The 17,173-nt window shown below is 39.1% G+C and overlaps 2 protein-coding genes across 3 annotated transcripts; both read left to right on the top strand.

The window, feature by feature from the left end:
* The first annotated feature begins 826 nt into the window (after window positions 1-826).
* On the top strand, window positions 827-11,778 carry ice2 (interactor of little elongator complex ELL subunit 2). Of its 2 annotated transcripts, XM_059334286.1 has the most exons (16): window positions 827-951; window positions 3,545-3,646; window positions 3,766-4,117; window positions 4,204-4,323; window positions 4,415-4,549; window positions 4,748-4,864; window positions 5,176-5,335; window positions 6,324-6,505; window positions 6,601-7,393; window positions 7,486-7,658; window positions 7,747-7,876; window positions 9,073-9,157; window positions 9,394-9,444; window positions 10,029-10,275; window positions 11,324-11,435; window positions 11,525-11,778. In XM_059334286.1, the coding sequence occupies exons 1-16, from the start codon at window positions 938-940 to the stop codon at window positions 11,545-11,547; spliced, it is 2,796 nt and encodes a 931-aa protein (XP_059190269.1). In that variant the 5' UTR covers window positions 827-937; the 3' UTR covers window positions 11,548-11,778. The 2 variants fall into 2 exon arrangements, with proteins under 2 accessions (XP_059190269.1, XP_059190268.1); XM_059334285.1 differs by having other exon boundaries at window positions 11,324-11,778.
* A 206-nt stretch (window positions 11,779-11,984) lies between these two features.
* LOC131973413 (annexin A2-like) lies at window positions 11,985-16,624 on the top strand. Its single transcript, XM_059335406.1, has 13 exons — window positions 11,985-12,075; window positions 12,651-12,708; window positions 12,834-12,927; window positions 13,714-13,808; window positions 13,899-14,012; window positions 14,195-14,285; window positions 14,829-14,908; window positions 14,991-15,050; window positions 15,301-15,394; window positions 15,511-15,606; window positions 15,811-15,869; window positions 16,136-16,258; window positions 16,354-16,624. Exons 2-13 carry the CDS (start codon window positions 12,661-12,663, stop codon window positions 16,411-16,413), a joined length of 1,014 nt encoding a protein of 337 aa, XP_059191389.1. The 5' UTR covers window positions 11,985-12,075; window positions 12,651-12,660; the 3' UTR covers window positions 16,414-16,624.
* The last annotated feature ends 549 nt before the right edge of the window (window positions 16,625-17,173 follow it).

Below are 17,173 nucleotides of genomic sequence, written 5' to 3'. Positions count from 1 at the left end.
TTGATGAAGTGTCATGAACTGCAGTATGCATATGAAGTTTTGGGAGAATAATTCAAAATTCACAAAAAATATTCCACATGAACATCTCCTTAAAGATGTCAGAATGTGTAACCCACCCTGAGGACGATGCCTGAGCCAGACCTGGGCATGATGAGCATTAAGGGTGAAAAGTGCAGAGTATCCAAGAAGGTTGTGTAGAAAGTGTCTGCACTGTAGCCAGGAATCACTCCAGATTTCCTCTGATTTTATACTTGGAGAGAAAAGAAAGGCTGCAGCAAAAAGGACTGGAAAAGGGGCCTTCCATAATGAGTAAAGATGATTATTATAAGGGTCAATGACGTGATCTAACCCAGTGTTTTTTCCCCCATTAAAATCTGATTATATACAGGAAAATAAATGTGAACTAAAATGAGGAAAAAATACAATCCATACACTGCAACACTATGGTATGTAACAAATTTTACATAATTTGTCAAAACTTTAGAAAAAAAAAATGGTAGTTTTTAGAATATGTTCTGCTCAATATTGATGAAATGTGTAAATGTAGAAATACTCAAAAAAAATAATTTGATGGTTTTGTTTTTTTTAGAATGAAGTATTTATTTAAGTCCACTTAAATACAATGTAGGTGGATGAAGTATAATAATATAATATAAAACTAATATTTATCATTTTTATCATTTTTTTGTGGCTACACCATTTGACATCTTGCCAACCCTTATTTGTCACTGACCGTTATAAATAGACACACACTAAACAGGCGGATCGAATATAGTCAATGTCCGGAAGGGGGCATCAAAGCACACGAAGCGCTTTAATCTCAACATAATTTCACCAGACGAAGAATGTCAGCTGTCAAACGTTAGCAGGCTAACGCTAACGTATTTACAGTAGCTTCAATAATATAATTCCTGAGGAGCGCTTCATATTGACCACAATGGAGCCGATATGGTAAGTAATATTTTCACAGCATACATTTGCGGAATGTCCTAGTGGTCAATTTTGTGACAATTATGGCAAGTAAACTAATCTACATTAACTTTGAGCTAGCTAATGTTGGCTAACAAGCTTGTTAGCGTTGTTGTGACTGACAGCTAGCTATGCTAACCAGACGTTAACGCTCGTTACTCGTATGATAAACGTGCGCGTAACCGTGTCATTGTGTTACCGTTATTGTTATTATTCGCCAACATTGGCTGAAAACACGAATCTGTCCCACAAAGACTAACGTTAACCGAGAGGGCTGCACCAGGCTAACCATGGCTGGAAGTCAAGCTACTTTGTTGTGACAGGAAGTTGACGAGGTAAACAGGGTTTTAGTCGAACGACTGTTTCGTGATATGTCGTCACCCTGTTAAATCGCCTAACTCATTTTTTCAAGTTTTGCAGGAAACACAAAAAACTTCACCAAAAATGTAACATATGCCATTTATTGATCATTTCACTCAAAAAGCATGTAACAAAGGGTGGCTATTGGCATAGTAATAACACTGTGTGTAAATTATAACTTAAGAGAAATAAATGACTTAGGTATTTTTTTGAACATGCCTTTGTGACTTAAGCAAGATATGGTAACACTTTATTTGGTGTCTACATAAGAGTCACACAATCCTGTCAGAAACATGACATGACAAGTATCATGAGCATTAATGTTACTTCAAAGTGTCATTAATGTTCATGAAACATCCCATGTCATGTTTATGACTCGCTCATGTCACTCTTATGTAGACACCTTAGAGTAAAGTGTTACCAATATTAGTGTCAACAATAGAACACTGATAAACTAAACTGATAACTAAACAACCTCCCTCTAGCTCTTCTTTGCTGGGTTCTTATCTGATGCCTATGAATGTGGCAAGTTGTCAAAGAAGTGATGATCTTAAAGGGGTAAAATCACATCTGATCAACTGAGGATGTAGGCGATTTTACCATAGGTGGCCGGCATTATGAGGAGATGATTTAGGGAAAAAAAAAAAATTGACAATTTATTTTATTGGACATCTTATTTGTGTTGTTGTTGTTTCGAGGATGCTTACTTTCCCACTGTAACTATTATAATAATAAACGGTGACTTGTATGTTCTTGTTTTCAGGACATTATCCTATTTATATGGTGTTGTGATTTAACGCTACAATGTTATAAAATCGTTAACATTAGCTTTTATTTTGAAGGTTGAAATGGGAAGTTGTATGAATTCTACGTGATTGATGCTGTGTTGCGTTAGCACATGGCAGGTTGTGTGAGCCTAGGTATCCTGGACAAGTGTGTGAAAATGTTTAAATGAGTCATTCTCTAACATGCAAGGCACATTATGTCCTCTGGAAAACTTAATGGATGTTGTTGCTACTGTTGTAGTAGCTGATATGTCAATAATTAATTTTATTTAGTCTTCTAGTCAGTGATTTTCAAAGTGGGGTCTGTGGCACTATTCCAGGGGTCCATGAAAGGTTTCATTCATTCATTTAAATTATCATGATACTAATTAATTTGTTTATTTGTTTTACTAAGCGACTCATAGTTAGGGCAGCGACCTGCGAGGTCCCTATTGTATTTCGAATTATTAATATTTTTTATTATTATTATTCTCGTACCCAAATTATTGAATTTTCCACTGCCTGAACATACCCAAAAACTCATGAAACTTTAAATATAAATCACACATGGTGAAAAATGTTATAATCTATTGTCATCCGGAATTTCCACCACTAGGTGGCGCTATAATAAAGGAAAGTGCGTTTTGGCTAATAACTCCCACATACTTTATCGCACATTCAAAAACCTTATATCCATGCGTTCACTGAGTTGTGCTGAATCTCGTGATATAGGCGTGTCTGAATGACATGAAACTCAAGATCCTACTTCCCCATAAGCCCCTGAGGCTCTGTGCAAAATTTTGGCTGATGACCACTAGGTGGCGCTCTTTAAATTGAAGTATTTTATATCTCCAAATCGGTTGGTCTGATTAACACCAAACTTGGTATACTTATTGTCAATGCCCTCCTGAGGATAACCCTTGAAGGGTTTATTGATCCGCCCCTAGGTGGCGCTCTGGTGGCAGTCTGATTTCATATTTGGTACTGTGGCCACACTATAACACTTAAGGCAATGAAATTCATAGGGGTGGTATAGACTGGCCCCTGTAACGAACACACCCCGACGGCAGCATGCCCCAACACGCGTGTACTGCGAGGGCCCGTTCAGTACTGCTTGCAGTCCTAGTTATGTTGTTGTTTCACACAATTAAGATAATAAAAGTGTAAAAGAGAAAATAGGCTACTTTAATTTATTTTAAGGATCATACATGAGGGGGTCCCTGGTATATTCTCTATATTGTGAGCGGTCCTTGACTGAAAAAAGAGAGAGAACCTCTGTTTTCCAAGCAAGACAAGCTGAGAAAAGACAGCAAAAAATGAATGGATCTTCTACAGTTAACCTTTAAAGAGGCGTTGCCGGCTTCTAGTGATTAATTTGTTGTCAGACTCATTGTTTTTAAACAGTGGTTCTCTACAGACCATCTAATATAATTTTCTCCTTTTAATTTAAGGGAGGACAATCCAGTCCCAGAGGCTTCTGTCATTACCAGAGAGGTCTATGACAAATATTCACTTGCACCTAGTATCAGAGAACTGTGGGCCTTTCTCCAAAGGTATGTTAATAAATTAACATGTGAACCAATACACACTTTAGCTTTTAAAACCATTTAAAAAATCAGCCGAACAGTGAATCTGACATGTTTTTCCCCTCAATTTATTTTTTTTCCCCAAGTCCTGTCGAGAGCATGAAACAGGACTGTGATGTTGGGGCTGCAAAAGCCTCCCGCTGTCCTTCCAAAAAAGAAGCTGCGGCATACAAAGACAGCAGTTGCATCAGGAAGGATGATTCCTGTTGGGACAGCTGTGATAGTGATGATCTGTGTGCAGACAATGCTGGTGGAGGTGCAGACGAATGTAGGGATACTGAAAAATCAGGAGTAAAGCTCAAGCAGGTTGAGAATGAGGAAGGTGCTGTTTACCCTGAACCCAGACTACCCTTCCCCTGTATGTCCAGCCTGTCCAGCAAGGATCAACAGACGTATCTCAGCATTTTGATGAGTAAAAAAAAAAGGGATCCTCCACAGGTACCAACATCATCTCCTAAATTGTATTTTGATCCTTCCAGTCATTGTTTCAAAGCTTCTACTGCTAATCTACTCTAATATTTCAGAACTTGCAGGCACGAATAAACAATGAAGTGATGCAGTTCACGAGGTACCTGCAAGATGTGGCCAAAATATGTGCTGACGACTACAACTTCATATCACAGGGAGCTATGCAATATTCAGAGGTACTGATGCTGCAACGGTTGCACCTGTCATCACCTCTGTGAGATGTATGTGCATGAGTATTAAAATATAGAGCCCTAATTTGTTTTTCAGGAGTTCTTCAGGGGGTGTTTGGAGTGCATTAAAACATTTCCTCAGCTCTACCAGATCCATGAGATGACTAGTTTGACAGGAGGAACATTCAACCCAGGGCTGAAGCTGACCTTTGAGAAACAGCTGCTGATCATGGTAATCTCATTTTGACATGCAACTAACACACAGGAGCTGTCCCAGCCCCAGATGCATAGCAGTAAATGTGTTTTTCATAAATGCCATTGTCCAGTTTTCTATTCAGCCTTTAGAACCTGAAGTGTTGAATTGCAGAATCAGTCTTTTAGGGTTGATTCACCTCCTTTATTTCCGTATTTGTACCCTTTATTTCTCCAGGGCAATGTGGATATTACAGACCACAAGATGGTGCCTGCTGATGCACAGCTTGCATCGGATTATCAGAGTGTTTCATCAGAGCATCCTCCAGCTAAAAAAGCCAAGGACATGCACGCTGTAAGCAATTGTCTCGCTTTTTTAATTACTCCAATAAAGTAAGCCACAAAGATGTTTTACTGCTAGAATGGGATTCATCACCGCAGGTCTATTGTAACTCTGTTTCAGCTATTGCAGTTTTCACAAAAGACACCAGAGGGTGTTCATGTCTTGCTCAGCAAAACCACTGCTAATTGTGTTTCTGGGAGATGCCAGGTCGCACACTGTACTGTTAAAGTCCAGTTAGTTGTACACAGTTGTATAGTCACCTGTGTTAGTTTGACTGATACAGATGTTGTGGTAGCATGACCTAGTCCTGTTTTCCTCCACAGACGATCAGCAGTGATAGTAATGCCAAGAGCCTGTGTGCTCATTATGAGCCTCATGTGTGTCTGACTCGAGATGCCCTCGTCAGGCTGCTAGACAACCATGGCCCTGACTTTGGAGAGCAATGGGAACTGCCTGTTTCGATCAAATTAAACCCTGGAAAAGGTAAGGCATCATCATTTGGCTACTCTGGCTGTTATGGTTGAAGTTAGTTCAATCGGGCCAGTTTAGGCTTTGCTTCCAGTGTAAAAAAAAAAAGCCGAAGAACAACGCATATCTCTTTTAATCTCTTTGTTTTCTCTTTGTTTTGCTGATGTTTTTCTGCTTTTAAAATCAGCTGTTTTATCATATTAAAGCCAAATATTTTAAGAATGGAAGCAAAGCCTACTTGAACGCCCTGATACAGGCACATGCTACCTCACAACCGTTGCGCTCTTGCGATGAACGGCGCCTGGCTCTGCCACCTGTTCGCTCAAGGCAGTCCAAACTTTTTGCATTTCTTGTTCCCCGTTTGTGGAACGCACTACAGTTCCTACCAGAGCAGGGGCATCCCTCTCTATCTTTAAAAAAAACTCCTGAAGACCCAGCTCTTCAGAGAGCATCTTCTCTCCTAGCACCACACGATAAGTCTACTCCTTAAAGAATTGTCACTAGCACTTATTGCTGCACTAATGGCTCTTATTGCACTATACCTTGATTGTTCCCCCTTTTTTTCCTGTAAGTCGCTTTGGATAAAAGCGTCTGCTAAATGACTGCATGTAAATGTAAATAAATCTCTGGGTCCTGAATAATGCAAATACAGTTACTTCCATCTCAACAACAAAAAGTAAATCTTTTAGAATTTTGCATGTCTTCTCATTAAGTGATTATGTTATTTTTAATTTTCTGAGCAACAATAGCAATGTACCCATGTGGTTTTAGCTTAATAGCAATGGCATAGGAAAGAATAGGCACTTGAAATTGGCAGAACATGAAAAGATTTTGCTAGATAGTCATCTGATTCTGTTTGTCTTTTCTGAAGGTTGAGACTTTCCATCATGTTTGTGAAATGCAGCAGTAGAGAAATCTGAGATAAATCACAGTTAGTATTGACACTGAATGTCCTCATGATGGCACTGTTTCATACATCCTTTATTTCATGTGTAATTTACAGGCAGTAGTCAGAAGAAGACAGTGTACATAGACTCACCCCTTCTGAAGACTGAAATGACAGTGAGAGAGAGGAGTCATATCTTCCACGAGGAGAGTTTGAAGCTTTCCATCAAAAAGAATGGAAGTAAAAACGTGTTCCATTTAATGACCGAGCTCCCAGAGGATGAGCAGAAACCCTCCCCGGTATGTAGTGGCACAAACAGACCAACAGTCTTGTGGTATCATGTACATGGTCTCATTTAATCAGAACAATGTTTTTTTGTTTTCTGTTTCTAAAGGAGAGCTCAAAAAGAAACGTGGTGTCTTTTGATAACAATGGTCTTGACTTCGAGGCGGATCTAATTGACTTGGAGACATTTGGCGAGACAACACCCAGTAAAACCTTCAAGATGCATAAAGTACAGAATGAGCAGGATCCATGTGCTAAAAGTAAAAAAAATTCAAGTTCTCACACTAGTAGCAGTTCACAAGAAGAGATTAAAATCTCTTTGACAAATGTGGATGAACCTGTAACAGAGGAAACAACTTACGCCATTGCAACAAAAACTGAACAAAGAATTAGTCCGGACTCTGCTCAGGAAAGTGATGACGAGCTGCCTTATATTGGAGACTCAGATGAGGAGAAGCTGGTCATTGATGACTCTGTGTCTCCAGCTAAGATACCTAAAACACAACAGCCTAAGTCCACACCACACTCTGCAGACCGCCCAATTTCCCCAGTCTCTGAGTCTGCACCTGTAAATTCAGAGTCATCTTTCCCTCACAAAGTTACAAAGCAAAAGCGACACAGCAAAAGAGCAAAGGTATCTGGTGACCAGCTGGGTGAGATCCTGCGCATGCAGAAAGCCATGTTCAACTCTGCCAGTGACGCAGCCAAATGCTCCACCATATCGCATGAGACCAACTCACCCAGTCAAAGTATGGGACCCTCTGTTCACTCTCATCCAACATCTCTGGTTAAGCCCTGTGTGTCGTCATATTTGGAGAGAAACCTGAACCAGGAAGGAGAGACCTGTGCTGCTTCTCAAGAATCTGCACCAGTAGTAGACGTTACAAGTTCAGAGCACAAAAGTTAGTGTTGAAATGTATTCTTATTCTGTCGATTAAGGTTGTGTCTATGTGCCAAATTAAGATATAGTACATTATTTCCCTCCCATACACAGAAATTCTGTCACAAGACCTGCAGGCTGGTGCGGAAGATGAACAAGATTACGAGGCTCCAGAGGAAGGGAACCTGCTCTACAAGCTCTACAGTCTGCAGGATTTGCTGGTTATGGTGCGCAGTTCCGTCTCACAGAGCCATACCAGAAAAGTTGGCCAAAACAATCGAAACCAGGTATACACATTTGTCTCTACTCATATTCCAGAACTTCATAGATTGATTATACATATTAAAGTATGTCCTTTGTTTTCTGCCCCATTAGCACGTTCCAGTGCATGTCTTGCCCAAGCTGGAGTACCAATTGAGTTATGGCGTTGAGTGTCTAAGCAGCAGTGAGGCTTGCCAGCTGTGGACTGAGACATTGCTCCACTCCAGTACACTATCCTACATAGGTAAAAAGAAACTTGTTTCGGAAATTGCTCTCAGTTTAAGTATAATATGAAGTATCTCTTTACTCTTTATTTTTAAACATCATTGTCAAGAAAATAGTCAAAGTAATATTTATGTGGATAAAGAAAGAGAATTTCCTCTTCTCCCTCCCTCATTGGGTTCAGCAGAGTCCACGTGGTAAATCCTCCTACTAACCAACAGAATAGTCTTCAGATGACTCACCATCCTGCTGTGACTGTGTAGTGATTGAGTTTACTTTGTTGCCATAACTACAGCCACATTTGACTGAGGGGGAATTACAGTGTGCAGAGCTCAGCTAAGTGTTGTTTTGAACTTCAGTTAAATTCCCTTAATATATAATGTTGACTTACTTCTGACCTGTAGCTCAAGATTCAGGGAAAGGCTCCATCCTTTTTCTGTACTCCGTTCATTGATTTGTTGACTCTGCTAGGTGTTGGCTGGGAATTTACGTCATCATCTACCCAGCATAATTACTTATTTCTGTCTAATCTTGAACCTCGCTAAAAGTACTCTCTAAATTATACCCCTTTTCAGTCTCTTGGCATAGCCGAGTTAGTGGGCAGGATCATCACTGTCCATGCAAAAAGCTTGTGTACTGGTTTCTTATATTCAGCTTCACTGTGAATAGCTTTGCCAAAAAAGCAGATCTAACCCTGTATCAGGCTTCTGAAAACCTTGGTGTTTTGAAAGTGTTGGCTGTTTCGGTATCGGCAGTATGAGAAAAGGAATAGTCAGTGAGAAAATAGTGATAACATTCAAATGTAACGATATAGAACATCTACCACTTAATGACATTGTGCAACAGGCACAACTGATAAAAGACTTCCTTCTTTGCATAGTACTTCGTAGTTCATCATGTGGTTTATCATGTGGTAATCCTCCATTGTGTATTTATGGCATTGGTTGCAGGCTCTAAAATAGTCCATAATTGAAGGAAGGCACTGTTGAAATAAGCAGCATTACATGCTGAAGTGGGAGGCATGAAAGGAGACAGGACCAACAAGCATTTCTTACCACCCACTCAAGCTTGTAACAATGCTGGCAAATCAACACAGACTAATTACTTTGTAAGCACTAGAAATGGCATTGATGATGAAGTGAAGCTCTTGATGTGCACGCTCATTAGCTCTTGTTCTTTCCTCTGTGTATCTCTCACCCTCCCGTTCTGTCTCTGTAGCTCACATCAATGCGCACACATCAAAAGTAGCTCTGCTCAGAAAGCTGCCTGACGACTGGAAACAGAACATCTCCTGCGGGTTCAAGTGAGTGTCGTTATATCAGATGCGCGCAGATGATTAGGATTAACCTAATCACCCCCTGTATGATTATGTAATTTAAGATGTTGTCATCTTGAGATGCAGTCACTTAATCAATAATCCAAGCCTTTTCATCAATAGTAGCTTTCATCGCCTCTGGCTTTGTCATCTCACTTGGTGTTGAAATTTAAATTCCTACCGAAGTAGACTGGAACTTGATGATATCTCTTTTCCATCCACAGGCCATCCAAGTCGCTGAATATACTGCACCACCTACTGAAAAAGCTAACTCGGTAAGTTGTTGAGTGCATTCATTATCTTTATCAATGTTTTTGAGGCAAGAATATGAGTCTATTTTGTCTTTACATCTTTTCATTTAGTTTGGTGAAGTACATTTTTTTATTAATTGGTCCTAATGCAAACACACAACTCTTTTAATGTGTAAAAACTGTATAAATAGAAATAAATTATGTATCTATCGATGAATGTGGATTGATTGATTGATTGAATGTACAGATAAATTTTTTTTATTTATTTTTTTTAATCAAACTCTATTGTTTAATTGAGCAACTGCACAGATGAGTTGTCTACGCAGATCTCCCTTCAAGCTCTGCTTAAGATGATGAAACTACTGTACAGTCACGTCTGACAGCCTCGGGCTAAAAACATGATGTTACTTTGCCTTCATGTTTGTGTTAGAGGGTTAGGCAATTCATTACTCAACGACACACAACACATGTGTCACCTTCTGCTTTCTTATGGCTCTGTTCACCTCCATACCAGTCATTCAGCAGAAGCCCACCAGTAAGCTCCAACATGTTTTAGTGTGTCAGCTTGACTTTATCACACCCTCAATGACTTCATTTGGTTTTTGTAGGTTAGAGGAAGGACAGTACCTGATTGTGCACAAGGCAGGGGAACCGTATGTGACCTTATTAAAAGAAGCTAATGGGAAAGTGAGTCGGGGGGCATACAACCTGCAGCAGGTCCACAGCTCAGTCCCTCAGCCCCCAGCCTCCAGTCTCGTGCCCTGGATACCTGTTGATCCAGCTGTGGTGCTACCCTTCCACCAGAAACACAGCCGTGTCCCCTGCACCTTCCCACCAAATCCCCCCAACGAAAAGGTGTGTACTTGATTTACGTCACCACTGTTACTATGTTGATTGATGGCACCGTGGAAAAATATAATAACACAGGAGGACATGAACTGGCAAAAACTGGCAATCAGATGACAAATTGTTGGTAAAATTAGGAAGTTTTTATTACTTAACGCCTAGGAAAGGAAGTCCACACCTAGTCGCACGGATCCTCTAAAAGCTGAGATGAACTGACAAGCAGTCTACCTTTTAGTTGTGGTGAGTGTAAAGCCCTTGGCCATTTTCTTATCAGACAGGCTGAGCCAGGGCACTGCTGCATAGTTTTCATGTACAAGCCCAAAACTAACAGCAGGGACAAAAGAGAGAATTCCAATATCAACAACAGCTCAGCAGGGTTAGTGGTGTAGACTCTGAGACATTCATTGGATGCCTTTCTAAAATTCCCCATAGCAACATTAATGCATGTTTGTCAGACAGCCAAAGAAAGTGTTCACCTTAGCATGTGGACATTAGCATTGCCAACAATTGCCATGAACGGGTTTTGAATGATTCCTTACAAAAATGTCTGCAACATGGTTCATATAATATCCCGGTTGCTGTTTTTAACCGCTGATGATCTTTGTTTTACACAGTTTGGGAATGTTGTGATATGGTTTAGGTTAGGCAACAAAACTACTTGTTTAAGGTTAGGAAAAAAATAACAGGATTAGGCTTTAAATCACTGAACGACTGAAGGCATTTATGTTGGTGACCCAGAACAAGAGTAAAGAAGTTTCCAACAGGACACGACTGGGACCAAATCTCTGGGTTTGTGTCTTCCACCTCCCCTCCCACCCATCCTTCATGATTTTGTGGTTGTTATGCAACACAAACGGAAAAAATTCCGTGGGTTGGCTATAAAATTCAGTGCATTACTCTTGCAGGAATACCTACAAACCACTCATGACAACAGCCTGGCCACTGACGTTTGTGGTTCTGTGAATGACAAACAAGTGTTTTGAGGGTGTAATGTAGGATAACTCTTAAGTATAGCCTGGTGTTTAAAGATACAATCTTCCTTCTTTTGTCCTACCAGACGGCCAAAGATGGGTCATTGCAGTCCAACAAACATGGAGCTGGTCCGTCAAAGAACAACTTGAAAACAGGAAGCAATACGAAGAAAAACCAAAAGAAACGTGCAGCAAAGCGTAACAGATATATTAAAAGGCTACTTCAGAAGTCCATTTAAAGTCCTGTGGCAAAGAATTTAATATCATGTTATTATATTTCATATAAGGTGAGCCAGATCAGGACCTGTAATGCTGAGGAGAGGAGAGGAGAGGAGAGGAGAGGAGAGGACTGACAATGATGATGATTTCGTACTGGAAATGTGTTTTGACCTTAAACCTAAATGTGAATGCTGAAGCACTTTGAGAGAGTAGAATATATGTCTTGTTTATATTTTAATGTTGTTCAGAGACATTTTTGTATATTTTGTCAGTTGTAATGTTTTGTAAAAACAGTTCAACAATAAACTTTGTATTAAAATGGGTTATGGTTGCTTTCTTCACATGTTTTTTACCGTTTACCTGGACAGAATGCTGACACTTGAGTGACTTTAAATAGTGTTTGTGTGGGAAACCTTTAGCACAGCTTTAAAACTGAGCCTACAGTGGTTTTGAGAGGAACAGGGTGGAGTCATGAGCACATGGAAAGGGGAGGGAATCAGGAGTCAGGGGAGGTGAAAGGGGAAGCCTTTTTCTGTGTCAGAAAAGTTAAACTTCCACACCCAACCACTTAAACATCGTCTGGACTCATCTCTGGATCATCTCAACGTTGATAACTTGGGTAAGACTCATTCTAGTTATACATTAAAATGTGGACTAACTGAGTTTGTAACTGAAGGAAGGTTTAAGGGAATTATCCAATTTGCAGTCATGACACATAATTTCCATTCAGTTTATACATGTTTCTTTACTTAAGTTTTTGTTTAGTATGAATGGAATACTGTTCTCCAGTGTGAGCTCTAACCTGTTTTCTTGCATGTGAATGAGCTCAGTTGTTTGACAAGACTTGAGTACAGTAGCACTTTTTCCAGGGTGTGTCTCTTCGGGGTTGTGTTAAGGATGTGTGACAGACTGAACAGGGATTTGAAAGTGCTAGTGGTAAATGTAAAAGCAGTGTAATCAAAGGAATAACTTGATAAAATGCAATCAGTCTCCTGCAGTGATTTTTGTGACTCACTTGTACCAAAAGCAACAACTTAAATGAAGTTTCTCTGCCTCTGTTTTGAACACATCAGTGGCTCAAAAGATTATATCTTGAGACAAAGCAAACATGACCCATTGCCTGCAGCTCATACAAGTTGGTGATAGGATTACAATGAGATTTAATTACAACAAAAGTTTTTTCACCTTTTCCAGGACAGTCATCATGGCTATGGTATCAGAGTTCCTGGGACAGCTGTCTCTCAACATTGGGGTAATGTAATACATTCATTTTACATTTATGAAGAAATCAGATGATATTCCTTCATTAGTTATACCTCATTTCTGAAATAGGATGGTATTATTTTTGTCTCAATCTAATTTGCTTTGGATCCTCAGGCCCATGAGCCCACATACCCCACTGTGGTACCTGCTATGGACTTTGACCCTGACAGAGATGCTGCCAGAATAGAGACTGCTATCAAGACCAAAGGTAAGATATAGTACTGTACTGTTGCTCAAAGAAAAAAAGAAAAGAAAAAAACTCAATGCTTGGTCCTGCAACTTCTCTCTACAGATGAGTAGCTGGTATTTGTGAGTCAGCATCCTAGCTTAAAACGTTTTGACCGTGCTGGGAACACCTCCAAGTCTGTGCCTCAGTGCTGGCAGAGCTCTGTTCTGGCCTGAGCTATTGGCAACAGTCTGGCCGCTAACTCTTCAACAGTCCACCATTTTGTTGTTATGAAGAATGTGGATTGATGTTTCCTTACTAATGAGGGTTTGAGGGGAAATGTACCTTGTCACCACATCATGTGTTAAAGCAAGCTGCCAGGCCATCATATACTCGTGTTTATTCTTTAAAATACACTGAAACCACACATACATTGTATGTTTAAATGACTCTGAACCTGCAATATGTTATTTATAGGCCATCAGAATGGCTCATAGCCAAGGATCTTACTATGGACGATGAATAGTTTTGTCTACTTATGAAGCAGCAAGCTCAAGAAATCAGACCAAAGAGTAAAAAAAAGAAAAGAAAAAAACATTGGTGAATCCCACAAATCAATGTGTATTAACATAAAAGAGTAAATGGGGGATATGAACAAAAGTAAGTAGATTGTTTGTATATACACAAGGCCCAATATCATGCATCACTTTTGGCTGATTTTTACAACCTCTTAACTCTTTATTTGTGTAAATATATTTTGTAGGTCGATTGCATCCCTTTCATCACCTGATGTTTGTAATATATGTGTGTTTTTCATTTTATCATTAGGAGTGGATGAACAGACCATCATTGACGTCCTAACAAAGCGGACCTACTTACAAAGGAGAGATATTGCTTTTGCATATGAAAGGAGGGCAAAGAAGGTGCGGTAGGCCTTCAGACAATTCAGAATGCTTTACAGCTCCTCTTATGTGGTGGCGTTAAGAGTAAGGATAACACTGTTGTATTTCTAGGACATGATCTCAGCCCTGAAGGGAGCGCTGTCTGGCAGTCTGGAAACAGTGATCCTCGGACTGATGAAGAGCACAACCCAGTACGATGCCTCACTGATCAGAGGATCTATTAAGGTGAAGGGCATAGATTGCATCAGTGGTACTCAATATCTGTGGATTCGAATGAAGGGCTCCACTGCCCTCTACTGGACTAATGACACTAATGCTTTTTTTTTTACTGAATATTATTCTAAGTTTTAACTGTATATGTTAAAGTGGCATGTGTTAAAAATACTAAAGATCTCAGTCTGTTTCAGGGTGCAGGAACAGATGAAGAAACACTGATTGAGGTTTTGTGTTCACGAAGCAATGACGAGCTGGTGGAGATCAAGAAGGTTTACCAAGAGTGTAAGTCCAAAACATCCTAAGCATTCACATGTATATATGTATATACACATGTATATACAGTCATGGAAAAAAATTATAAGACCATTTTTTCCTTCAATTTCTTGTTCATTTTAATGTCTTGTACCACTAAAGTTTCATTTGTTTGGACAAATATAATGTTAACAACAAAAATAGCTCCATCAAAAGTCTTGTGTCCTGTCTTAAATATTCTTGGACCAGATTCACCAGAATTCAACAGCTATTATTGTTGATTGATTTTCTTTATTTTTACATCATCCACACAAAGTGCCCAAGCCAAGAACACCAAAAATGTATATCAACGCATAGATTAACACTAATGCCATTCTTTGTGATGCAGTAAATGTATTTTTTTCTCCTGAGTATCAAAAAGTAACCTAGAAATAAGTGACAAAATGGCCATGCAAAATGTGCCATTTAAATACCTGTTTAGTTCGTCTCTGATCAGGTTTTCCTTTGCTATGTGATCACTCTGATTATGTAGAGAAAGCTAAATGACTAAATTGAAACTATAATTCCCCACAGTGTTCAAGAAGGACCTGGACAAAGACGTGAAGGGTGACACCTCTGGGAACTTTGCTAAGTTGCTCTTGGCTCTGGTGGAGGTGAGATCTGTTAGTGCCTGTCTTTATGATTTGTGACACCATACAGAGAACTGACCTGAGCTTGTGTCTTCTTTCTGTGCAGACCAAGAGAGCAGCACCATCTGGTATCGTAGACTATGAAAAGATTGATCAGGATGCCAGAGTAAGTTACTCGTCCACACTTTGTAAATTAAACAATATTGATTTAAAAATATTATTTTGACATGAAATTCAATATTCATTGTGATTGTGATTAAAACACTGAAAAATGAAATGTCTGGATAAGCCCCTTTGTGTAATTTATTATTTTGTCACATTAGATGATACATTATATTGGTACCTTGATATCTAAAAGAAGTGACACGCCTCTCATGCCACAAAGTGTTTATTGTTAATTTGTCAATTTAACTCAGGCACTCTTTGAGGCTGGGTTGATGATAAAAGGAACTGATGTGCCGACCTGGATCGCCATTATGTCTGAGAGAAGTGTACCCCACCTGCAAAAAGGTAAGACATCCTTTTTGCTTTGGTAGTCATTTTATTGTCAAGTGTTGTTTTTTAATTCTTAATCAATTGTAAAATACCCATTAACAATCAGTTCAATATCTTCTTCTGCCTGTTAGTGTTTGGGAGGTACAGGAGTTACAGCCCATACGACATGCAGGAGAGCATTAGGAAGGAAGTAAAAGGAGACTTGCAACAATCCTTCCTGGTGCTAGGTACAAATATACATCTACATATCATTTATTAGTAATTCATGGTTATATATAAAATATATTAGACCCTGTTTGCTAAGAAATATTCACCCTTTATGCCAAGCATCATGGTGTAAATCACTTCTTAAATTATGAAAGAAAATCATCTGTCACATATAACATGAGCTATTGTGGATATTCATTTATTCTGTTTTTCTTTTGTTCCAGTGCAGTGCTTTGAAAACAAACAGCTGTACTTTGCCAACAGACTTCATGAAGCCATGAAGGTAGTTACAGTGCTGGTCTCTTTCTTCTTTTTGAAATGTGGCTATTTTGAGGGCCAGACTTTTTTTTTCCCTTTTTCTTTTTCTTTCTTTTTTTTTTTTTAACAGATGTAAGAAGTACATCTGCTTGTGAAACTGCAATTTTGCTGCAGGAACACAGAATCCAAAGTTGGCACAAGTTATCTTACAACAGCATTGCATCAGCTGCTGTAGTTAAGTTTAAAGAATGTACAACTAAAGTAAGTGCTGACTTGTGCTTGTCTGCTCAGGGTAAATCAGCCAAAGAGAAGATATTGACCAGAATTATTGTGTCACGCTGCGAGGTGGACCTGAAGAAGATCTGTTCTGAATACAAGGCCAATTATGGAGAGTCTCTGCAAAAGACTATTTTGGTAAGTGAATTATACAGACTGCCCCTGGCCTGTTTCTGATTTACAGTAAGGCTTGTTCTGTCATGCAGCCCCTCTAACCTGCTCCGTTTCTGCAGGAACACACCAAAGGAGACTACCAGAAGGTGATGCTCAGCCTGTGCGGACCAGAACAGTAAAAATAAATCCTCAGTATCTTTCCATCACTGGAAAGCTGGGCTTATGAATATCATACTTGAAAGAAACTTGTCTGCACACATTTATTTGAATGCAACATTCAAGGAGATGCATTTATCTTTTTCATACAAGAAGAATCTGTATAACGGCTTACTTTTGTTATAACGGCTTGCTTTTGTTATACCAAAACAGCAATAAAATTGTTTAGTTGGAGTACTGTCCCTTATGTTCCTCACATCCCACTTAATTTGTTCACTTGTTGTTAATATAAATCACCATTAGAGGGCGCTACAGTAGCATTTAAAGCTAAAACAGATAGCTCTGGCTCCTCTGTGTCTCAGGCCTTATACATCTTATACTTGCTGAAGAAAAGCAGAGAGCTTAAATTTTTGAATATAATGAAATATTTGATCTCAAATTAAATTATTACATTCTACTATCATCATTTTCCTTTATTATTCTAAGTAGTAACTTTAGTGGAAATTAATTAAAAGAGCTAGACAGGGGATATATATTGTATTTGCACAAGATGATGCAAATGTTCCTATTTTGCAATTTGTGAAATTTTAAAAACGTTTTTGTATTTACATTCAAAACTTCAGCTCCACAAACTTTAGGATTTAGGACCTTTTTAAAGCACTGCAATATATAATCCATGCAGCATCTTTGCATACAAAGAATTATGATAAAATCTCCCTCATTTTCCACTATGAGGTTCCATCAAGATGATTTAATCATTAGTGTGTTTTTCTGTGTTTGTTT

This window comes from Centropristis striata, chromosome 6, assembly GCF_030273125.1.
Source record: "Centropristis striata isolate RG_2023a ecotype Rhode Island chromosome 6, C.striata_1.0, whole genome shotgun sequence".
NCBI classification, from domain to species: Eukaryota; Metazoa; Chordata; class Actinopteri; order Perciformes; family Serranidae; genus Centropristis; species Centropristis striata.
This window is presented reverse-complemented; position numbering and strand designations above follow the sequence as displayed.